Source organism: Paroedura picta, chromosome 17 (assembly GCF_049243985.1).
Source record: "Paroedura picta isolate Pp20150507F chromosome 17, Ppicta_v3.0, whole genome shotgun sequence".
NCBI lineage: Eukaryota > Metazoa > Chordata > Lepidosauria > Squamata > Gekkonidae > Paroedura > Paroedura picta.
The window spans coordinates 5,855,039-5,878,741 of NC_135385.1; the positions used below are offsets into that span (position 1 = coordinate 5,855,039).

Sequence of the window (23,703 nt, forward strand, 5' to 3'; positions counted from 1 at the left end):
TAAAACGAAGAAACCTTTATTTCTTGAGAACCCAACTGAGTCTCTCGGGGGGGGGGATTCCAAAATCCCCCCCAAGTACGTAACCATATCAAGGGGGCAGTGGAAGCTTAGCCTTGAAGAAAACCAAGTTGTGTTTTGTCCGGAATGTGGTAAGAGGTGGGAGGGAAGGAGTCCATAATCCGGGAACTGAATCGGTGATGGCCTCCAGATCTACTCCTTGCTGCCAGGCGTTTTCTCCCAGCTTCTGAAGGAGGTGTGCAAACGTTCTTTTCTTTGGCTGGCTGCTAAAGCACAGGCCGCTGTCGGTATGATTTCTCAGCTCCTCCCCTTTTCCAGCCTGATCCCCGTTAGTGAGAAAACTTCTTGGCAAAGGAGGACCCTTCTGCTGCCAGGAGCAAAAAATCTGCCTTCCCTCTGCCTTTATTTAGCCTTTGGCAGATTTCTCGGTTTGATGCCTTGACTCTGCTTTGGGTGTCCGGCGGCACTCTCTGCAGGCCCTGAGTGCGAAATAAGGCGACATTTGTCAGCTCCTTGATTACATTATTTCAAAATGACATTGGGAGCTCTCTGAATCAGGTGGTGTCGTGGTTAAGACCGGCCTCGAATCTAGAGAGCTGGGTTTGATTCCCTGCTCCTCCTACACAAGCAGCCACCTGGCTGACCTTGAGCCAGTCACAGTCCTGATAGAGCAATGCTCACAGAGCAGTTCTCTTAGAGCTCACTTGGCCTCACCTACCTCATGGTGAGTGTCTGTTGCGGGGAGAGGAAGGGAAAGGGGCTGGTGAGTCGCTTCTGAGACTCTTTCAGATAGTGAAAAGTGAGGTATAAAAAACAGCTCTTCTTATTCTCCAAAATAGCACGGGAAACCCGTGTGGCAGAACGTTGTCCAAAGAAAATCCTGCCTGGAAATGCTATTTTCCAACCGGGACTGGATTTGCAGTTTCCAGTCGCTGTACCACACCGGCTCTCTCAGCTGACAGTTCTTTCCAAATTTCCCCGGGCGGAGAAGCCAAAAGTAAAAGGAGAAGGGTCTTCCTGAGCCAACCATGGCTGGCTCAAGGCGTTGGCTTTGACAGCCCTGCTACTGACCTTTGACCCTCTTCTGGAGAACCTGGCCTCCGCTTTCCCCCGAATTGCTCTGCTGGACGGTGCTTGGGGCCGTGTCGCTGACCACCAGAACCTGCAACGGGTTATCCTCTGCAAGGCAACACAAACAGAGCGATTTTCCCCCCCTCCTGGGTCGTGACTGGATGCTGCTTTCCACTTCCGCCCTGCCGCCACGAATGAAACGGAAGATCTCTAGGCTTCTCCCGACTACATTCTGGGTTTAGAGTCAAGGAACCCTAAAAAAGCCTTGTTTCGAGTCAGGCTTGGGGTCCTCAACTCGGGCTTGGGAAATTCTTGGAGATTTGGGGATGTAACTTGAGGAGGGCAGGGTTTTTGGGACCTCTGTGGGGGGATAATCCCATAGAGTCCACTTTGTAGAGGGGCCTGGAGACCAGTTAAGGTTGCCAGGCAACGAGGAAGGGAAGGGGAGGCACTTGCCTGGAGAAAGAAAAAGGCCCGGGCCTTGATGCCGATGTCACACAGGAAGTGACATCATCACATCCATGTGACGTTCTGGTACTTGGGCAAAACCTCTATGGTAAAACTGGCTTCTACCATATTTTTGCCCAAATAGCAGAACAGCACCTGGACGTCAACTGGTGTAACGATGTCACGTTTTGGACTATACCAGCAATGAGGTCTGGGCTTCTCTCCTTCTCCAGATAAGTCCTCCAGTTGGGGGGGCGGCACTGCCTGGGAGCAGGGGGCCCCCACCTCTATCTGTGGGTCTGGCAACCCTGAAATCAGTTGTCATTCGAGAGTCTGGCCCAATCGAGGAAGGACAGACTGCCAGCACGTGGCAACGACCCTATGACCAGGGAGACATCATCTCGCACAGCTTCACCTGTTGGGCGGCTGGTGGGAAATTTGATTTTCGCGGCTCCCGACGGGGCGTGATTCGCATGGCTCACGGCGACATCAGGTGACCGGCAAAGCTGGCTCTGAGAGACGTGGTCTGTCTGGCTGGAGGGACTCCGCGGTTTAACTTGCGAGGCCTGTAAAAGATGCCCCTTCCCCCACGGCTGCTGTTAATTCAGATTCACACCTGGGAATCTGCCTCCCGCCATTCCCCCATCCCCCCTGCCCTATTCCCCAGTGGCCGGTTGGTCCTTACCGTCGGGAAAGTGGGCTCAAGGGAGCGCGATCTTTTCTTCCCAGGTTTCTTTCCCCAGAATCTCTTCCTCCCTCTCTCTTTCTCCGGCCCTTTCCAAGGCTTGGGGTACGGACGTTCCTTCCCCTTGGCCTCCGTCAGGACGCCCTCGATGCTCTCGGCGTCTTTGAAGTTATGCTCCGGAGTGGCGCTGGGCTGGAGGAACTTCAGCTCCAACAATTCATCCTCCAAACCGTGCAGGGAAGAGAGCTCGCTGCTGGGGTGTCTGTCCCGGGCCCGGGAGCGGCGGGTGGCCGCGATGAGAGCAATCCGTTTTGTGCCGTCGGCGATCTCCTTCAGCGTTTCCTTTCTCGGCAGGACGTCTGCCTGGGACTTTTTCCGAATGAAGTCGTGGGAGATCGGGGAATTGACCTTGGATGCTGGCTTTTTTGAAGCAACACCAGGGACCTTCGGCTGGAAAGCAAGGCAACAGAAAATGCAGGGCGTGTTCATTTTGGGGTGGGGAAATTCCCGGGGACGGCGGAGTTTGAGGAGAGGAGGGAATTACGGTGGGATATAAGGGCATAGAGTATAGATGGCCAAACTGGTTCTCCAGTTACAATTCCCATGGGTCTCGGCTAGGACTTCTTGGCAGGGGCTCATGAGAATTGTAGGCCATTTTCCCCAAAGCAACTAATCTCCGTTGATCACATGTTCCCGAATGTCCCATCAATCAAAGAAGCTTGTTTGATGGGTACACATCACAGGGCCTTTTTGGTGGCAGCCCCCTGACCAGGAACCTGGCCCCTTCCCTTCCCATCTTTAGGAGGCAGCTGAAGATGGTTTTATTTAGGACTGTCGCCTTGACCTCCATAAGGTAGCTAATAAATGCATTAAAGAAATAAAACAGATTAATAGTCTGGAGGTCAGTTGGAATTCTGGGAGAATTCTGGGAATCCTGCCTGGAGGTTGGCTACCCCTGTCCTTAACAAGTGTCTCACCTTCAAATGAGTTTTGAAGCAGGAATGGTTCCAAGGGTCAGCAAGGTTAATAAATCATATTATGCCTTTTCTTGGGAATAACTATTGGCTAGCAGGCAAACAGAAGGCAGAACAACATTTGAAAGCCATTAAGGAAAAAAAACACCCTATTGCATCAAATGTCACGATTTTAAAAACATGGCATCAAATTCTGTTGTTCTCTCCCACAACTTCTGGGAAATATTTTGTTCTGTGTTGATTTCCCTCCCTTCTGCGCTCAGTTTGCTTTCCGGGTGCTGTTGCCTCGGGTTTTCTGAGAGTGGTTTCGTGGCGGTTTTCCCTTCAAAAGCATTCAAATTTCCCTGCCTGCCCTTTTCCCTCCCCGAGGGGAAAGGTTTGGTATAAATTATGCAGATAAGCAAGATTACATTAGAGTAAACACGGTACACTAGACAAGAGAGATGAGCTTGGTAAGGATAAGTTAGATAAGAGAGGATCAACAGCAAACTTGATAAGACAGATAAGATTACACAGATGAGTTAGACGAGATTTCTGACTGACTGACTTGGTGGAGGGGCGTCCTCAAGAAGTGCAGCAGAGTCGGGCTACGGTTCCATTCCCAGATTTTCTTTTTCCGAGCCGGGGTATTTTTAGCTGATCTGTGGCTGTCGCTGAGGGAAAGAAAACACAGGCGGGTGAGCAAAAGAACAGGCCCGTGTTCTTCAGGGCCTGGAAAACTACCGACCACAGGAGCTCCCTAACCCTGGCTGACCTCTAGCAAAACCCGGTGGAAAATTTTTGGGATTCTTAGAAAACCAGCATGGAAAGGGAGGAGGGCAACCAAGAAAGGGCTGCAAGATGGAAGTGTTCTCATCCACAGTTTTGCTTCTTCTCTCTGTGGAAGGGTGTCAAGCTCCAGGGATGGTGTCTGAGAATCTCCCGGGATTACAACTGATCCCATTAAGAAAATTGCCACTCTGGGAGGTGGGCACAATGCCACCATGCCCCATCCCTCCTCTCCTACCCTCCTCAGCCTCCATTCTCAAAAAATCTCCCAAGTATTTCCCACCCTCGAGCTGGCAATCCTGCTTTTTGGAGCGTGTAAGCAAAGTCCCCAAAACTGGCGTTTTCACTTGCAAATATTCCTTTGTTTCAACATACTGATGTCCCTCTCTTCTTCTGTTCCCAAGTTGGCATCCGACATTCCTCTCACAACAAAGGCAATGACACAAAACTATACATCTTTTAAAAAAAAAACCAGCAGCATAAAGCAGGGGGCAGCGTCTAACCCAGGTTAAGAGTGGCACAACATTCACACAACTAGAAATCCCATTTATTTGTCAAATCAGCTTGTTTTCTGGTCTTAGTGAATCCGGGACCCTGATCAAAAGTAGAGCCCCTTCCCCCCCCAAAAAAACCACTCTGTTTAATTCTACCCGAACCACGCTGAATAAGCCTAGGTAAAAAGGGATAAAGGTATCCCCTGTGCAAGCACCGAGTCATGTCTGACCCTTGGGGTGACGCCCTCCAGCGTTTTCATGGCAGACTCAACACGGGGTGGTTTGCCAGTGCCTTCCCCAGTCATTACCGTTTACCCCCCAGCAGCAAGCTGGGTACTCATTTTACCGACCTCGGAAGGAGGGAAGGCTGAGTCAACCTTGAGCCGGCTGCTGGGATCGAACTCCCAGCCTCATGGGCAAAGCTTTCAGACAGCTGCCTTACCACTCTGCGCCACAAGAGGCTCTTCAAATAAGCCTAACATTCTTGTTTTTCACCACAGTTGTCCCTTTGAAAATGCACAGTAATTTGTGTTTTGGTTCTGTTTCCCACCACCATTTTCCATTCCCCCTCCCCATTGTGAATTCAACCCCTGACTCTTGTAACTGCGTCAATCCCTCCCAGGGAAGAGCAGGGTTTCGCTGGACCAAAATAAGGCGGGTGAAGATCGGAGGCAGTGAGGAGAAGAGCAATACCTGTCGGGTTCTACAACAATCGGGGGCAGTTCAAATTTTGGTCCCCCGGAGAGCTCCTTGTGATCAAGTGATCCTTTCCGGTTCTCTTCTTTATTTATCTCTCCCTGCTGAGCTGAGTCTAGGACAGAGCGTTCCTGAGGAAGCAGAGGAGACATGTGCTTTATACAGGGGAGGACAAACCATGAGGAATAAAAAATAGAACAATGGCAGGACATCCATAGGGTGAGAGAATACTTGGAGGGCTCTTCCATGAGGAGGGGATCTACTTAAATGGTGCTGCTATTGTACTAAATGTACCGGCATAACCGCCTTTCAGATGATAACAGCGGCATCCCAGTAGTGGCGTCTGCATCCCTGCCTTGCAGTTACTCTTCCCTACCACAGGGAGTGCTGTAAAAGCTCCCAGTTTGGAGTAACAACAGCCCCCCAGTGGTTTGGATACATTCCTTGCCTTGCAGTAACCCCACCTCACCACAGAGAGTGCTGCAACGCCTCCCTGATTGGAGTAGTTGCAGCAGCCCGGTAGTGTATCTGCATTTCTGCTGTGCAATACCTCATCTCTACCACGGGGAATGCTATAACACCTCTCTGATCGGAGTAGCAACAGTCGCCTTGTGGGGGGCATGTATTACTGCAAGGAAGAGTCCTTGCAGTAATTCTGCCTCACCACCAGGAGTGCTATAACACCCCCTGATTGGAATGGCAAGAGCCACCTTTGCCTTACAGTAAATCTTTCCTACCACAGGGAGTGCTATAACACCTCCCTGCTGGGAGTGCCAGCAATGTAATGTGCCTGTATTTATGACTCGCAAGTTCTCTTCCCCACCACAGGGAGCGCTGCTCGATAGAGCCAGAACCAGCCTGGTACTGTGCCTGCCTTGCAGTATTTCCTCCCCACCACTGGGGGCAGGGTTTCCAATTTTGCCTTGGGAAATTCCAGGTGTGAGGCTGGTGCCTGTTGAGAGGGGATTCTGGGAAGGATTTCACCTGGAACCTGTTTTGCCACGTATGTTTCTAAGGAAGGAACAGGGTGACCTCACCCGAATGGCGCTGGACATCAGGGAGTGAAATGCAAGCAGACGGTTCAGGGTCCCTTCTTCTAATTCGCGGGAATACAGCCGGTACAGCTTTCCCAGTGGGGGCGGAACAGGGATGTTGTGGTCTGGGGTGAAAGGAAGGAAACAGCAGATGGACAAGGTCACAAGACCAATGATTTGTTTGACACCTCAAGAAACTGAGCAAACTTAAAGCGCTTGGAGATTCGTGCACCCTGGGGCGCAAACTGTGCCAGAAACCCCGAGGTAAAACCATGGCATTTTTGGTGATTCCTAGAGTAGGAGTGATATCACTTCTAGGGGAAACGTCAGCCATCTCTAGGCATGGGCAAAAACGGGTTTTACCATAGAGTTTCCATATATTCCTAGAAAGGTGTGATGTGACTTCCAGGTAACACAATACATAATGTCGGTCATCTCTAGGAATGGCTGGAAACAGGTTTTACCATAGAATTTCCAGAGATTCCTAGAGGGGCGTGATGTGACTTCCAGGTGACATCATGCATAATGTTGGCCATCTCTAAAATGGGCGGAAACTATTTTTACCATAGTTTCCAGAGATTCCTAGAGAGACATTATGTGACTTCCAGGTGACATCATGCATAATGTTGGCCATCTCTAGAATGGGCGGAAACTATTTTTACCATAGTTTCCATAGATTCCTAGAGGGGCATGATGTGACTTCCAGGTGACATCATACATAATGTTGGCCAATTCTAGAATGGGCGGAAACTATTTTTACCATAGAGTTTCCAGAGATTCCTAGAGAGGCAAGATGTGACTACCAGTGACATCATACCATAGGCACAGCGACTGTTTTTTAACAAAATTGCCACTGTTAGTGGAGGCAGGAAATGAGGGCTGGGCGTGGGGCATCCCTCATCCCCATTGGAGGATCAGAGGCCCTACCAGAGACGCCTGCAGAACCAGGGCCTTACCCTTTATCAGCAAGCGCTGCTGCCGGATGATCTCCTCGCACAGGCGCCGGTGCTGCTGGTGGCGCTGGATGAGGAAGTCCTTCTGGCACAGGAGGCTCTCCTTGTACAAGGCGCCGGCCTGTAGCTCCGTGCTGCCCACCTCCAGCTCGTGAGCCCTGCAGAGGAGGCGAAGGACCTCTCGCTGGTCCTCACTGGTGATCTGCTGGGGCAGGAGCTTCTCCATCTGCGAGGCCTTCCTCTTGGCGTTGGCCAGGCGCTGCTCCAGGTCGGCCTGAGCGGGGAAAGGGAAGGGCCCTTGTCAACCACCGGCTTTAGCCCCGCGTTGCAATGTCCTGGGGTGTTGCTCGTTTCACGGAATGCATCAGAGAAGTGGGGCCTGCAACGGTCTCCCTTGAGGACCCTGCACTTTGGTTGCCGCCCCGAGGATGTTGATCCTGTGAGGAAGCCCCCACAGAAGAAAAAGGGTTCGCCACAGAGCTTGCACACGATCCTGAAATTAAACCAGAGACCCTTTGCGCGCTTAAGAAAATGGACATTTATTCCAGCAGGTGCCTTTGTGAATTGGGACTCACTTCTTCAGTTGCACCTGAGTGTTTATCTTTTAGGCAGGCACTTTAGGGGCTGGAATCCCCGTTGGATCGAGGCCCACATCAGCAACCTCGCTGCCAAAAGAAGCTCTCTAAATGACAGGGGATCGCCCAATGACAGAGATGTGGTCCCTTGGAGGAAGCAGCTGCTCTGGATTATCTCTCATGGAGATCCCGCCTCCTTCTCCAAGCTCCTCCCCCCAGGTCTCCAGGATTTCGGAGCTGGTCCTCCTATCCCTCTGCCCTGTACAATTCTTGTACAAATCAGTCCCTCCGCCATTACCTTTAGGGCTGCCGTTTTCCGCTGCTCCGCCAACAACATGTTGATCTCCTCCCGGGCTACGGCCACCTCGTGAGGCTCTGGTGAATCTTCTCGGGACCCCTCTCCGTCTTTCTCCTCCTCCTTCTCCTCCTCCTTCTCTCCCTCCACGGCTTCATCATGCCTTTCATCCCCACACTGCTTGAGATACTTCCCGTCCTGGTGAGCTTTTTCTTGTTCCCAACTGCAAGGAAAGTGCCTTTGAGCGAGAGGCGGTCCCATCTTGGGACGCCCGTGTCCATTGTACCCCAAAGAATCGGGGCCCAATCCACAGGGGGCTCTCCAGCCCACCGTTCCCACTATCCTAGAGCCCAAGATACCACTTCTTTGGCCAGGCAAACCACAACAGATATTATCATAGAATCATAGCATCCTAGAGTTGGAAGGGGTCCTACAGGCCATCTAGTCCAACCCCCTGCTCAACGCAGGATCAGCCCTAAGCATCCTAAAGCATCCATTATGTTCACCAGGGACCTTGCAATACAGGGGTACCCAACATGGTACTGCTTGGCACCCACCAACCCCTTTTCTGATGCCCACCAAGTGGTTGTACAGACAAATCTGGCTGTACAGATAAAGGGGCATCCTGTTAAATAGGACCGTTATCAGCGGTGTCGTGGTCAAGAGCGGCAGCCTCTGATCTGGAGAACCGGGTTTGATTCCTCACTCCTTCTCCACGTGTAGCCAGCTGGGGGAGCTCGGCCCTGTCCAATCCCCCCTCTGCCTCATCTACCTCAAAGGGTTGTTGTGAAGATAATATGGGTGAGGGGGTGGGTGAGCTGCTCCACTCAAGGGCTGGGTAGAAGGGGAATGGACATGCCAACAGGCAAAAGTCCCTGATGCCCAGATCCGGTCTCATCTGCTTGCGAAGAGAACGAAAACGCGACTTTTTGGGGGGATTGGATGGCATGACTCACTCGGCAATGGTCAGCAGGTGCCTCGAGGTGTCGACGTGCAGCTCCATGTTCGTGTTCTCGAGCTCCATGAGGCTGCGGCGCATGTCCATCTGGTCTTTGAACGCCTCGACCAGCTGCGTGCAAAGCTTGTTCATTTCTTGGCGGCTGCTCTCCTCCAGGTCCGGATGGGTCTCGCCTGGGAGGGAAGCACGAGAGGGACCGTTTCTCCCCTTCTGCTTTGACACTGGGAACTGGAATCTCTGGCCCTTCATATTCCTTCGAAAGTGACCCCTAGAGAAATCTCAGGGTGGGGATTCCGGGTTTCCATTGGTCAAGGGGAAGAGATTCTCTGAACGTCCCCCATGCTGGTTTTTCACCAGATCCTGGAGAACTAATTTAGAAATGATACACTTAAATGTTGTGAGAATGCTGTTCGGTTCCAATACTACTCTTATTCAAAGGTTATTGTGTTTTGAATTCGACTAACAGAAGTCCAGAAGCATTCCACCGTATTTCTGCTCTGTTCCAGCAAGACAGGTCAATTAAGGTGGAGAAATGGGATTTATTCCCTAAGAATCAGTTATGATGATGATGATATAGCAAGGATAAAACCGCTTGCTCTAAAGAAAAGCCGAAAGCTAAGTCCACTAGAGGGCAACCTTGAGAATTTAATTACTCACTAACCGTACAATATGGATGTATAATCATAACTGCTTGGTTTTTAAAAGCCATCTGTTCTTGCCTAGACTGAAGCCAAGTTTAAACAGTGCAAAACAAAGCAATTTAGAACCTAAGAGAAGCCATGTTGGATCAGGCCAATGACCCATCCAGTCCAACACTCTGTGTCACACACTGGCTAAAACCCAGGTGCCGTCAGGAGGTCCTCCAGAAGCCATCTCAATCTTCTGCCAAGCATCAAGAAGACAGAGCATCATTGCCCCAGACAGAGTGTCCCATCTAAACCTTGTGGCTACTAGTCATTAATGGACATCTGCTTCAGATATTTAACCAATCCCCTCTCTAAGCTGTCGGTACTCATGGCTGCCACCACTTCTTGTGACAGGGAATTCCATGTCTGAATGACTCTTTGGTGAAGAAGTACTTTTATCTATTCTAAAGATGGGTAAGGTGTCCAATAAACTGTCAGTACCGTGGGAGCCTGCTGGGCCCATAACCCTGTTGGCTGAGCAATTACGCAACAAATTTCCCACCTCTGACGTGTATATCTTTGGCCCCAGAACCGAGCAAACTTCTGTCCTTCTCTTGGTTTTCAACCTTCGCCTTCAAGCGCTCGATCTCCCGGCGCAGGTCCGAAATGATGCTCGTATACTGGGCAATGTGGTAGGAGACATTAAGCAGGTTCCTCTTCACCTGTTGGGTCAGAACCACCACCAGATCCAATCAGAAGAAGAAGAAGAAGAAGAAGAAGAAGAAGAAAACATATTGCAATTCTGCAGCTATCAGATGAAAGGAGAGGTTTAGTGAATCTGAATGTGGAATTTGTGGCCAGAGGATGTAGTGATGGCCACAGGAATTAACAACTCAAAAGGGGAATTTGATAGATATATGGAGGGTAAGTCCATCAATGGCAGTTAGCGATGGTGGCTGAGGGGAACCTCCACATTCAGAAGCACTAAACCTTTGAATCCCAGATCCAAGAGGCAACCTCAGGGGTAAGCCAAGGCCTCTATGCCCTGTTGCTGGCTGTCCAGAGAAACTGGTTGGCCACTGCGTGAGACGGGATGCTCGACTAGATGGGCCACAGGTCTGATCTAGCAGGGCAAGAGGACAAGAGAGGAAGTCACCAAGAGCAGGAAGTGGAACAGGAGAAGCCAGGATAAAGAGACAATATATTTATGTTTTTTACCCCTTTCCCCAGAGCTCTCAAGACACATTCAACTACTGCATGCGCTTCAGAGCTGCCAAACTGATTTCTAGCGCCGTTTGGCTTCCTCACCCGGGTTTTGATGTTTTTCGCTCGATATGCGTAGATCAGGGTGGTCCGAGATTCCTCGAAATAAGTGCTGGCCGGGCTGATGTGAGCGATCATGACAGTCCTGCAGTTTCCTCCCAAGGAGTCCTACTGGATAACACAGCCATTAATAGACCCCCGACAGGACCCAGGGCTCTGAGCCTCATCATAATGCCTCAAAGAAAGGCCTTGGAGGGTTTGGGGATTATCAGCCCACCCAAGAGAGTGGGGAAAAATTACGACAAGCCAGGCAGATACTGAGTTATCTCTCTCGTGAGCCTGTCTTGGATGTGAATTTGAGGTCGGGAAATCCCTAGAACTTTTAGGGGTGGAGCCTGAGGGCGGGGCTTGGGGAGGGGCGGGGCCTCTGGGCGGGTATAATGGTAGTGTAATGCCCAAAGCTGCCATTTTCTGTAGCGGATTAACGGCACTATTAAAGGGCAACAACCTGGAGAAATACTGGGAACAGTGGGCACCTTTCCGGAACTATGTGAAGAAAACTTTTCCGGGCTCTGCAAAAGTTTACAAAACATAAAGAAAGTGAAGCAGCAGATAAATTCTAATGAATTTTTCTTCGCTCAGGAAGGAGGGTTTATATGTCCAGGAGGTTGAGCTGGGTGGGAAGTCAAATCTGAGGCTGTGATTGTGATGTGTGTGTTATTTTTGTATGAGTTTTGTGTTGTTGTTTTTTTGTTCAGTGGTGATGTTGTTTGTAGCATAATAAAATATTTTTTAAAATGTTTTTTAAAAAGCAGCTATTTTCTCCATAGGGAACAGGTCTGTGTTGTTTAATAATCAATTATTATTCTGTGAAATATCCGTCTGGGTTGCCAGCTCTGGGTTGCGGAATACCTGGAGACTTTGGGGGTGGAGCCAGGAGTGGGCGGGGTTTAGGGTGGGGAGAGACCTCAGTGGAGGATAATGCTCTGGAGTCGCCCCTCCAAACCAGCCCTCTTCTCCAGGGGAGCTGATCTCTGTCTCCAGGAGATGAGCTATCGCTTCAGGGCATCCCCAGGTCCCACCTGGAGGCTGGCATCCCTAGCAAGCTTAGGCCAGGACTATCCTCGGACAAATCCCCGGTGCATTTTTAAGCCCGGCCTCTGGATGAACATGCGATCGAGCACCCAGTGGGATCAGCATTACGGGTGCCACAACTAATTCCAAACAAACAGAGTACCTTCAGGAGACGGGTGAGTTTGCTGTCTCGAAAGTTGACATATTGGGCCCGGCTGCCCCCTTTCTCACTGAGGGCATTGATACAGTTTCCCAGGGCCAGAAGCGAACGGTTGATGTGAGCACCCTCTTTCATCCTCTTGCCCCGGTTCTGCGTCTACACAGGAAGAGGAGCAAACTAGTTCGTCTCTGCATCCGGAAGGAACTCGGAGAAATTGGCAACGGGTGGCCAGAAGCAGAAGAAGAGTTGTTGTTTTTTTGAACCCCAAAAGGCATCTCAAAGCGGCTGACAATCGCCTTCTCTTCTTCTCCCCACACCAGGCAGCCTGTGAGGAAGGCGAGGCTGAGAGAGCTCTGGGAGAACTGCAGCCAGCCCAAGGTCACTGAGCAGCCCCATCGTGGGACTCAAAGTGGCTTACAGCTGCCTATCCTTTCTCTCCCCACAACAGACACTGCCCATGAGGTCTGCTGAAGATCTTTCCCATCGCCTCCTGCTAGATCTTTTGACTGGAGATGCTGGGGATTGAACCAGGGACCTTCTGCATGCCAAGCAGATCTTCTGCCACTGATCCACAGCCCTTCCAAGCCTTGGAGGACCTTGACTAAGGAACTATGGGGGCTTGAGGGGTGGGGTAGAGGACTGAGCTGTACCTGAGCTGCTCTTTCTGACCCCGCCAGGTCAACCATAAAGAGCCTCCCGACTCGCACTTCCTCGTTGGTATCCTTCACCCGGTTCGTCTGCTTCACCGTCACCTGGAGGATGGCATGAGACCGGGAGGAGGTCTTGTTGGCGGCCGTGGGCTCCTGAGTGCGTTCCTTGTTCCCTTTCGTCAACAGCTCCATGATCTAAACGAGGCGGAAGAAGAGGCCAGCTGGGCTTGTGGAGGTGCAGAGGTGGCTTTCGAAGACGGATCCAGGGATCCACCGACGGATGGCCAACGAGAACCTCCACAGCCAGGGGCGGTCAATCTCTGAACAGCCATGCTGGAATTTGTTGGCCCCTCCAGGATCACCAGTTGGCCATGCTGTGGAATAGGATGTTGGACTAGATGGGTCACTGGTGCTAGATCATGTTTTGGACAGTTCCATGGATGGTGAAGTCAATTTCAGGGGCCATTTTCCAGATCAGCATTGAATTTGGGCAGGATGACAATACGGGTCTGCCATCTCCTTCCTGCTTCTGCATCTTGTGTCACGGATGCTGGCCCTCCGATGGGGACTCAGAGTGGTGGTGTGAGACAAAGTGTGTGAAGGGGGAGGAAATGCAGCCGTGTGCACCTACTGGACGTTCTTACAGGAAGCCATGATGGGCAGGTCTAGGAATTGCCGGAAACTCTATGATTTCTGCCATAGAGTTTCTGGAGATTCCTAGAGCTACCCGTCATCACTTCCGGGAAGAACCTTTGGTAAGTCCATGAAGATGCCTTTCAATAATATATATCTCACGATGCTGTGCCAATTCTAACAAAAGCTCTGACCTTCTGTGAGCGCTCTGCTAAATTTGTTTCTACACCGGCCGCTCCCTCCTTCCCTACAGAAGGCCGTCCAAGTGTACCTCCTGTGCATTTGTGGTCGACACTTCCGTAATGCCGGCAATTTGGATGCTCCCCTTCGAGTCCTCTCTGAGTTCCAGGAACCCCGAAGATGGATTCAGGAGGTCACGGATGACTTCGTTATAAATCTGAAAGAAAAGGACCGTGTTCTTGAAAGCAGGTGGGGAGGGGGTTTTTAAATCCAGGCTGCGGCAGAATATTTTAGGGTTTATTTAGGTGGGTACTTGGGGTGCCAGCTTCCGGGGGGGGGGGGGCTGGAGATTTCTACTGTACTCTGTGGCAGGATACCTCAGTGACGTTCCTCCTCTCCCAGGTTACTCCCGATGAATGTCCGTGCCTCATCTTCAGGCTCCATTCCCCAAATTTCCAGGAATTTCCCAACATGGTTGGATAGACCACGCAGGGCATCACACCATGTGTGTCCACATGGACCCTAGGAGACCCCGTTCCAAATCCCCTCTCCGCCCTTGGAAGGGCCTGGATGCCCCCCCCCTCCCCTCTTTCTGAGATCACGGACAGCCAGCGTGGAGAACCGAGAACCCATCTTCTGGAGAACCTGGTTTGATTCCCCGTTCTTCCTCCACATGTAGCCAGCTGGGCGACCTTGGGCTAGTCCCTGTTCTTTCGGAGCTCTCTCACCCACCTCACACGGTGTCTGTTGTGGGGAGAGGAAGGGCAGGCGATTGTGATCCACTTTTGAGACACGAGGCCAGCTGGGTGACCTTGGGCCAGTCACCCTTCTGAGAGAGCTCTCTCAGCCCCACCTACCTCGCAGGGTGTCTGTCGTGGGGAGAGGAAAGGAAGGTGATGGGAAGCCGCTTGGAGACTCCTTTGGGGGGTAAAACGTGGGTTGCAAAAACAGCTCTTCTTCTCTTCCTCGGCCTACCCTACTCCACAGGGTTGTTAGGGAAGAAATCAACATGAACACACCACCCCTGAGCGCCTTCTTGGTGGAGCCCAGCCAACCTACCTCTAAGTACGACATGCAGACTGAGTAGGCCATGTCCCCACTGGTGGCCTCAATAGCTCTGAAGAGGTCATGGAGTGTGCGGATGTAGATGCCTGGTTCTGAGTCCACACCCAGCATTGTGTATGTTTTCCCAGCCCCTGGATAAAACCCAGAGAAAGGCAGAGATCAGAATATTCCCCATAACTGTGCCGGACCCGAGTTCAAATTCCCCCAGTTGGCTGTGAAAGCTTGCTGGGCGACCATGATCTGGTTATTCTCTCTTTGGCTAGCCTACCTCACAGGGAGGTTTTTGTGAGGACAAAACGGAGGATGTAAAGGGGCAAAGTGATTCTCCACTGAGAGAAAAACCAAGGAACAATCACGTTCCCTTCCTAAACCATAAAGCACAGGCCAGGCAAGATTCTGCGGGGAGCCTTGAGTTCGAATCTCTACTGTGGAAGTTCACTAAGCAACCTTGGAGCAGTCACACGGTCTCAGCCTGGCCCGCTTGACAGGGTTGTTGTGAAGATAAAGGCAGGGAAGGGTGAATGCTGTTATAAGCCAGTCGGAGTGGAAAGTGGGGGTGAGGGGGGGCTAAATTAAACAAATAAATGTTATGATTTGGCTCTCCCTAATCTGTGATTCCAGATGTAGTCCACAAGAAAGAGCAGACCAACAATACCACTTAAACCCTTTTACCTGTGGGCCCATAGGCAAAAACGGTCGCGTTGTATCCCGAAATGACCCCGTCGATGAGGTTTTTGGTGGTGCACACATACACCTCCTCCTAAGAGCAAGGAAAGGCGGCCGGTCAGATTTCGCAGCACTTCGATGGAGCTCAATAAGAAGACCGTGTGCCTTCGGCTAATCCAAAGCGCAATACAAAACCGCAGTTCATAGCTCTTCTTAACCTGTGGGTTACCCAAGTGGGCCAAAGAGCCCCTCTGCAATCCCCCTCCGAATTGGGCACAGAAACACAGGAGAACCTGCCCCTACTTGGCTCTGGTGTTGACAGAGAGTCGGCGTCCCTGGATCTGATTCAGGAGTTCCCTTGTTTTGGTCATTTGGGTCACAGATAGACAAAGGACAATCGGCCCCCTTTTAGCAGGTTGCCCTCAATTCTTGCATCCGCCCTGCCCAATTCAGATCACAACTGCGGTGCTTACAGGGGAATCTATAATGCTCCTTGGGTCGGATGTGTTTGCTCTTCCATTGCAGGTGCCCACGACTTTCCTGCCATGAACGTCCCACCTGGAAATCACAGCAGCAATTGCTCGAAGAAGGAAGCAGGAATAGGATTTTGCTCCCAGGACGACAGAACCTAAATCATGTCAGAGGGACGGGGGCAATTGCCTCACCTGGCTCGCCGCGTGGTCAAAAACCATGTCGAAGATGAAAGTCTTCTCCCGGGAGCGGTTGGCACGCAAGATGTCGTCCGGATCTTCTGACGGATCCATCAGAACCACCATCTGCCACGGAGAAATGACTCACGAGTTCAGCTTGGCGGACAGAGAGAACAGTGTCATTTTTAAACACTTTTTTATATGTATCAGGAAGGGCATGGCTAGAACAGGCAGGGGCTCATGGGAATTGTAGTCCATGGACATTTGGAGAGCCTCAATTTGGCCACCCCTGGTTTGTTTGATTGTTGGTTGGTTGGTTTTATTACATTTATATACCGCCTTGCCCTGCGGCTCAGGGCGGTTTACATGAAACTCAATAATTACAGCAGATAGAAATAACAATGGTAAATTGTCATTTTTTTCCTTAGTCACCAAGTAAGGTGAATTCTATGGCACTATACACCAGTGAGATCTCTCCCTTTTATGATACTAATACCAATAATAATAATAATTAATAAAATTGCATTTATAGCCTGCCCTTCCTCTAGGACTCAAGAGGTAGCAACCTTTTTAAAAACAGTATTAAAAACAATATTATCATACCTTATTTTAAAAATATAACGGAGCCCTGAAAATATTTCTAAGTCCTTCTGCTCTTGTAGTGGAAGGGCTGATGCAGAGCAAATATCCAGGCTCATAGATAATTTGGCTGGTGTTTTGAACACCTTCTTGTAAGCCCTGCGGAACTGTCCATGGTTCCTCATGGCCCAGTTCTTGCCAAAGGGATCATTCCACCAGACTGGGGCCAGGGCAGAAAAGGCCCTGGTCCCAGTTTGGGGCCAACAGGATAGCTTTGGGGACGGGGATTGTGAACAGGTTTTGCTTCCCAGTTCTTCCTTGTAGGGGATATATGGGAAGAGGCAGTCCCCCAAGATACAAGGGTACCAGTAAAAGGTAAAGGGTGTCAAGCCAAAGCATCTGTGTCACATCAGGGCAAGATAGGTCAAAGCAATCAATAAAATCAAATCATGGAAACAGAATCAAATCATGGCAGAAAACCTGGGGATTATGATATGATCCAATATCCAATCTGGAGCCAGGAATTTCCTGACTCAGAGTTGGTGACTGTATAGAGTCTATATCTTCTTTCATGTCACATGGAGAGTTTGTGTCTGGGAGATGTTCGGTAGAAAATGGAAATAATTAAAATGGAAAATCGAAGACCCGATTTGTTCTCTCTGGACTCTTTGGGAGCGATTTCCCTCACAGAAAAACAAGCACGAGGGGGAGAAACGTATTCCTTTATCTCAAGGAGAGCAGGAGCTGTTTAACCTCCAGGGAAATCCTGCCTTTGAAAGAACCACACGTGACAATGCTCCAGGGGAACTTTGGCAGCGTCTTCGATAAATACATCATTAGGGAGATTTCTGCAGTGCCAGTGTCAAGCCGTCTGCTCTGGGAAGTAAACAAAAGCGACTCACAGGCCGTGAATCAAGCAGAGATAGAGATGGGATTGAACGTTTGGCCCATAGACGGAGGAACCCAAGAGAAGCCATTTTGGAACAGACCAATGGCCCCTCCAGTCCAACACTCTGTGTCACGCAGTGGCCAAAATCCAGGGGCCATCAGGAGGTCCACCAGCAGGGCCAGAACTCCAAAAGAGCTTCCCCTGTTGACCCCCAAATGCCAAAAATACAGAGTTCCCCCACTCTACCTTGTGGCTTGGTCTCTGAACCCATGGATTTAACAGGGACCTCAGTGGGGTACAATGCCACAGTATTTCCCCAATCAGGGGAACTGTATTTGGGAGATGAGCTGCAATTCGGAGGGGATATCAACCCCCACCTGGAGGCTGCCATCCTGACCACCAACACCCCCAAAAAACTGGCTCCTCTTCTTACCTGACCCCCCACCTTGTGGGCGATAATGCTGGCTCCTTCCTCCAACTCCGTTTCGTTAATGGGACGGATGCGGAGAGCCACCTGCAAGCAGAACGGAGAAGCCGCAAGAACTTGAAAGAAAAACCCAGCTGGATTGGCATTCTGCATTTCGAGGAATTTGGGTGCTCTGTAGGTTTAAGTGCGCTCTGCACATGGATGTGTAAAGGGGTTATGGAGGGTGGGGGTGAACCATGTCTTTGTCCCACACTAACTATTCCAGAGGTCCTTGACCTTTTATGAGCCTGGTGGCACCTTCGGAAAGAGCAGTTTGCCGGCTATTGTTCCCAAGAGAGCATGAAGAGTTGATTGTGCTTTTCCTCTCGTGTGCATATAAATGCTGACAAAGAAACGTCAAAGCAGTTGTGTTTGCTCAGGGATTGTGGTTTAATTAAATAAGAGTTTACGGAAAGATTTCACACTGCTTTGGCCAATTTCCATTTTTCGCCTACACGGTTTCTCTCTCTGCAATTCTGACACGGTATGTTGGTCGCCACCCTAACATGGCTGACACAGGAGGCGGGGCCACCCACAAAATGGCGGCCACCACTTCCTTACAGTCACACAGCCACTATCCTTAATTAAAAAAAAAAATCTGCACATCCAACCAAATCTACAACCGCCTTGCTGGGCTAAAGGCCCACCCACTTTTTCAAAATTCTTAGCAGATTCCTGGAAAGTTGTGGTTGTGAATTTCTTGCCGTCTGCAGCGGGTTGGACTAGATGACCATGGAGGTCCTTTCCAACTCTATGATTCTATGACTGAACATCCATATGGGCTTTCAGATAAAGGCTCCTGCTGTTTAGATTTAGTAGAATAATCAATAATCCAGCATGGTGTAGTGGTTAAGAGATTTTCACGGGATGGTCCACACACAGCTAGCTGGGTAACCTTGGGCCAGTCCCAGTTCTCTCAGAGCTCTTCTCACAGATCAGTTCTCTCAGAGCTCTCTCCGCCCCACCAACTTGGCACGGTGTTTTAATGAAGAGCAAGGAGTAAAAAAAAAAAAAAAAAAGCAGCTCTTCTCTCCTAACCCATGACAACATCTGAGAAGTAGCCAGGCGTTCAAATGAGCAAGGGAGTCTGTTTCTAAGCTGGATTTGGACCAAGTCATGAAGCAATCCATACCAAACGTTGCCCCAGTAATTGTATCCCGGTCATACCTATGGGGAGCACCAAACCACACAATAACAATTCTCCGTGAGTGATACATTAATGCTTTTCAGCTCTCGGGTCTAGAATTTTTTTTTCAGACTTTTCTGTTCCTTAATGCCAAAGATTCTGGCAGAGTGATTCCGATCAGCCAGACAGAATAGCCCCGTAGACCAGGGGTAGTCAAACTGCGGCCCTCCAGATGTCCATGGACTACAATTCCCATGAGCCCCTGCCAGCAAACGCTGGCAGGGGCTCATGGGAATTGTAGTCCATGGACATCTGGAAAGGCCGCAGTTTGACTACCCCTGCCGTAGACTCTGCCGTGTGAGGGGAAGAAGAAGAACATGCCGAATTCTCTTGGCCCAAGTATTGCATCCCGTGAAAATCTCTTACCCCTACCCCCATAATCTTCTGGGTCAGTCCCCCTTCCTTTTCATGGCGTCGTGGCTAGAGGACTGGACAAGGACCCGAGAAACCCAGGTTCGAACCCCCTCTCTGGCTGGGTGACCTTGGGCCTGTCATATTATCCCGGGCTACCCTACCCCGCAGGGTTCTTGCAAGGAGAAAACAGAAGGGAGAAGACGTCAGCCACCTTGGTTTCCCAGCGGGGAGAAAATCGGCAGCGCCTAGAGGGATCAAGCAAATAAATTTCTGCCCCACTGGGGGCAAGCACACACTGACACATACCTGTTTTCTTTTTGGCTCCCTTGTTTGAAATTCGACAAACAGGGGAAGGAGGAAAAGGGGTAATGGGTGGGAATTCACCGACGCCACCGGTCAAGCGTGTGGAACTAGTGAGGGGGGGGGAACCCGGGTCCATTTCTCCCTTGCTGTAAAATGTCAGCCAGCTAGACTTTCTAGCCTACCTCTCAGGGCTGTTGTGAGCACCATGAGGTGGAGGAAGCATGAGCCGTAATGGGTGGCCTCATCCGAGTGGGACTGTCACCTATCTGGGGAGGGGGGGATAAAACAGGGGAGGGGACACCCATGCGTACCACCTTGAGCTGTTTTGAGGACACGTGGTTTCAAGAAACACACTAAATAAATAGAATTCTCCTACAAAAAGGTTGAATCATAGAATCCCAGAGTGGGAAGGGGCCATTTAGGGCCATCTAGTCCAGCCACCTGGTCAAGGCAGGATCAGCCTCCAGCATCCAGGAGAAGGATCTGCCCCGTTGAAGACTGCCAGTGAGGGGGAGCCCCCCACCTCCTCAGGCAGCCCCTTGAGTGGCTATGCGGTGCAGGGTTCAGGCTGGGGGATTTGAATAGGAACCTACAAAGGTTGAGGAATCTGCTGTTGTATATGGACATAATAACTAACATATATGTGTGATCTTTGTCCCTCCCGGCTGTTTTGATTGTTTTTAATATTTTTATATCTTTGAGCTCCATAAATAAATTCCAAATGAAATACGTTTTGTATTATACCAAGCAGGTTCCTTACTTTATTCCAGATTGGTTTTTTCCTCCCCCTTTTTGTTTGTCGTTTGGGGGATCTGGATAGACACAAGTTCAGAAACTTTTTGTTCCTTATATTCTTGTATGTTGGCCTAAATATTTATCGACTCGAGTTCCAATCCCGGCTCTGCCTTGGGCAATGCCGGGTGACCTTTTTCTCTGCCTGGCTGACCTCGCAGGCTTGTTGTAAGGACAGTTCTCCAGAAGGAGAGGAGAAGGATGCACAGGCATGCAGGGTTGGAAACATACATTTCCTTTCGGCCTGCTTGGTAAGAAACCTGATTTAGAAAACAACAAAACGAAACCCTGAATCTTTCTTGGGAGGTTGTTCGTTCCTTTTTTCTGTGTTGGGAGATCAGGGGAAAGATGCAGGGGGGGGGGGAGGGAGAAGGATGTGTCTTACCTGTGCTTATTCAAAGCAGGACGTCCGCCCCGGTCTACTTTTGAGTAAAGGGGGAGGAAAAACACAGCAAACATAGCCCTGCATCTCCGCACGCACGCACACACACACACACACACACACACACACACGGTGCATCAACCCATGTTGCAAACCTTGACAGGCTAGGGAGGAGGCTTGCCAACTCTAGGTCGGGGCCTCCTGGAGATTTGGTGGGGGTGGGTCCTGGGGAAGGCAGCGGTTTGAAGACTGCAGACGTCCACGGGCTACAGTCACCATCTGGCAGGGGGACCATGGTCATTGTAGTCCGCGGACGTCCGGAGAGCCAGCTGCCATCCCGGGAGATCCCCAGGGGAGTCCTGGAGGCTGGCAACCTCGCCCGGGTGGGCGCCTTCTGGGCACTCACCACCAGCTGCTGCTCGGCTCGCAGCTCCTTCAGGGCGGCCGGGCTGGGGGTGGCCGTGGCGGTCCCGGAGCCGGGCGGGGGTCTCCTCCGGGCGGGGGTGGGCGGCGCCGTCGAGGGAGACCCCATCCCGCCCGCCGCAGATGCCCAAACTCAGCCCTCCGCGGAGCAGTCGGTGCAGAAAGCGAGCCAGCCGTGCGTCCCCTCGGGGGACAGCCACGCCGGTGACATCACGCGCTTCTCCAAGCTCCGCTCCCCAAAAAGACACAAACAAACACATACACACACACACACAGACACACATCCTAGAAGCCACAGTGCCAGGGCGCTGCAAAACTGCATTTTGAGCAGGAATCGTCCCACTCCACCGGTTGGATGGCTGTCTCCTCTGCGGGGAAAGCTCCGCCGGTTGGATGGCTGCCTGCTCTGGGGCTGTTCGGAGCAAGGACAGGGCGGGGTGGGGGGAGAAAGGTGGGAGCCGCAAGACTGGCGGGGGAAGGTGGGCGCAGCCGGCTTGCCATCTGCACGGGCTCAGAGGAAAGGGCTGCCTCCCTGGGGCTTGTGGAGTTTCATCCCAATTGCAACTAGGTTTTCAAACGGTATTTAGAATCATAGAATCATAGAAGAGTTGGAAGGGACCTCCTGGGTCATCTAGTCCAACCCCCTGCGCTATGTAGGACACTCGCATCCCAATCGCTCATCCACTGTCACCTGCCACCCCCTTGAGCCTTCACAGAATCAGTCTCTCCATCAAATGGGTATCTAGCCTCTGTTTTAAAATCTCCAAAGATGGAGAACCCACCACCTCCAGAGGTGTTTTGTATTGCTATTTTGAGCTGGCTATTCCACACACTGGATTTGGGGCAGAGTTTGAACGTGCTGAGAGCAGGGCGCCCAGGCCGCTTAAAGACCAAAACAGGTTTTCTTCAGATGAGAAACATCTATGTAAAGGGAGAGAGTGTGCTATTTAACTTACTGTATCTGCAGTCGTTCTTCTGCTCAATTGCTGTTCAGGAGGCAAGCAGGGAGGAAGTGAACTCAAAGAAACAGGAAGTTTCCTATGCACATGGCAGATTTTCCATATCCTGACTCCTCCAACCCCAACTGGCTTGACTATGAAGATATTTTAAAATATTGCTTTGGCAGCTGTCGCCTCACAGCCCAAGGAAGGCTCTTTGCGGTGTGACTGAAGGGCAACTGAGGCAGCCATTTTGGGGCTGATCTCCTTAGGGTGTCAGGATTCCAGAGGTGCACCCTGCAGGCTCGATAAGTCTGGGGGCCCCCAATTTAAGGAGACTTTCCACAACAACACAGGCTCATTTTGGGTTTGAGGACTCACTGCCCCTCCCCAGCCATTCTGGTGATGGAAACAAAAAAAAATAATCTAAGACAAAAGAAACACACCCCACAAGGAAATTCATTTATTTGGTGTTGTGTTTTGTTTAAAAGCATAGCACAATTAATGCAAACTTTGCATTAAGTAGAATAACAGATTCTATAGATGTATAAAGGTGAAATGCCCGGCCTGATGGGTATAGCCAAGGAGTGAACAATGCGAAGGATGCTGGGTTGCCGGAGGAAGAAGAAAAAGACAAAAACCCTCAGAAGAGCCCTGCTGGATCAGACCAGTGGTCCACCTAGTCCAGCATCCTGCTTCACTGGGTTTACCAACTAGCAACACCTCGCAAGGGAAATCATAGAATCATGCGAGTGGGAAGTTATTTACAACCTCGATTTGAAGATTTCACCTCCCGTCGATGGGCTGAACGGTCAATAACCAACCCCGCACGGGCTTACGGTTCCATAGCTGGCCCTAGCGGATCTTTTATAATGACCATCTCCAGCCTTCACATCTAGAGCGGAAGAAACCCCCTTGAGCCAGACAAAACTTTCAAGTTCCGCGGAAGTCCTGGGAGCGCCGTCTCTCTTGGATACCTTGCTGGCAAGCCCCACCCATTAATTCTTGACGGAATAGGCAAGGAAAGGCATCCTCTCCGAAACCACAGCGCTCAAATGCCTGCAAAGGTGGTTTCATTTTTTGGCTTGCAGCTTCAGACAAAAACCCTGTCTGGCTGTTCAGGAGCGAACACAAGTCTGTGTATTAGCCGCTCAATGGCATTTCATCTGCCCGGGGGCATCCTCAAAGGGCGCTCCCTTCAAACGCGGTCAGGGTATATTGCTTTTTGACGCTCCCGCCAGCGTTGGGGCACCCGGACAGGAAGCGATTCGGCACCCTGACGACTGATGGAGCACCCAGAAAACCAACCCACAGGCCTGCCTGCCCGATTCAGGGTGTTGGTTTTGACCTTTGAAGCCGTACTCTGGAGCTGACACCAGGATATCTGAAGGACTGTCTTCCCCCTCACATTCCTTCCTGGGAATTAGAATCCCACGAACCACAAAAAACAGGTATG

General features: G+C 50.8%; 1 protein-coding gene across 3 annotated transcripts; it reads right to left on the reverse strand.

Annotated features, from left to right (window-relative positions):
- Window positions 1-21,609, reverse strand: LOC143826969 (kinesin-like protein KIF19). Of its 3 annotated transcripts, none has more exons than XM_077316039.1 (20): window positions 21,293-21,609; window positions 17,837-17,917; window positions 15,951-16,061; window positions 15,292-15,379; window positions 14,614-14,750; window positions 13,646-13,771; window positions 12,742-12,936; window positions 12,095-12,247; window positions 10,903-11,025; window positions 10,157-10,316; window positions 8,967-9,141; window positions 8,014-8,233; window positions 7,144-7,414; window positions 6,191-6,312; window positions 5,151-5,284; window positions 3,743-3,848; window positions 2,222-2,671; window positions 1,952-2,102; window positions 1,090-1,197; window positions 1-497 (listed from the first exon to the last, which is right to left on the reverse strand). In XM_077316039.1, exons 1-20 carry the CDS (start codon window positions 21,416-21,418, stop codon window positions 421-423), a joined length of 3,114 nt encoding a protein of 1,037 aa, XP_077172154.1. In that variant the 5' UTR covers window positions 21,419-21,609; the 3' UTR covers window positions 1-420. The 3 variants fall into 3 exon arrangements, with proteins under 3 accessions (XP_077172154.1, XP_077172153.1, XP_077172155.1); XM_077316038.1 differs by having other exon boundaries at window positions 1,952-2,129; XM_077316040.1 differs by lacking the exon at window positions 21,293-21,609 and adding an exon at window positions 20,890-21,029 and having other exon boundaries at window positions 1,952-2,129.
- Window positions 21,610-23,703: the final 2,094 nt, after the last annotated feature.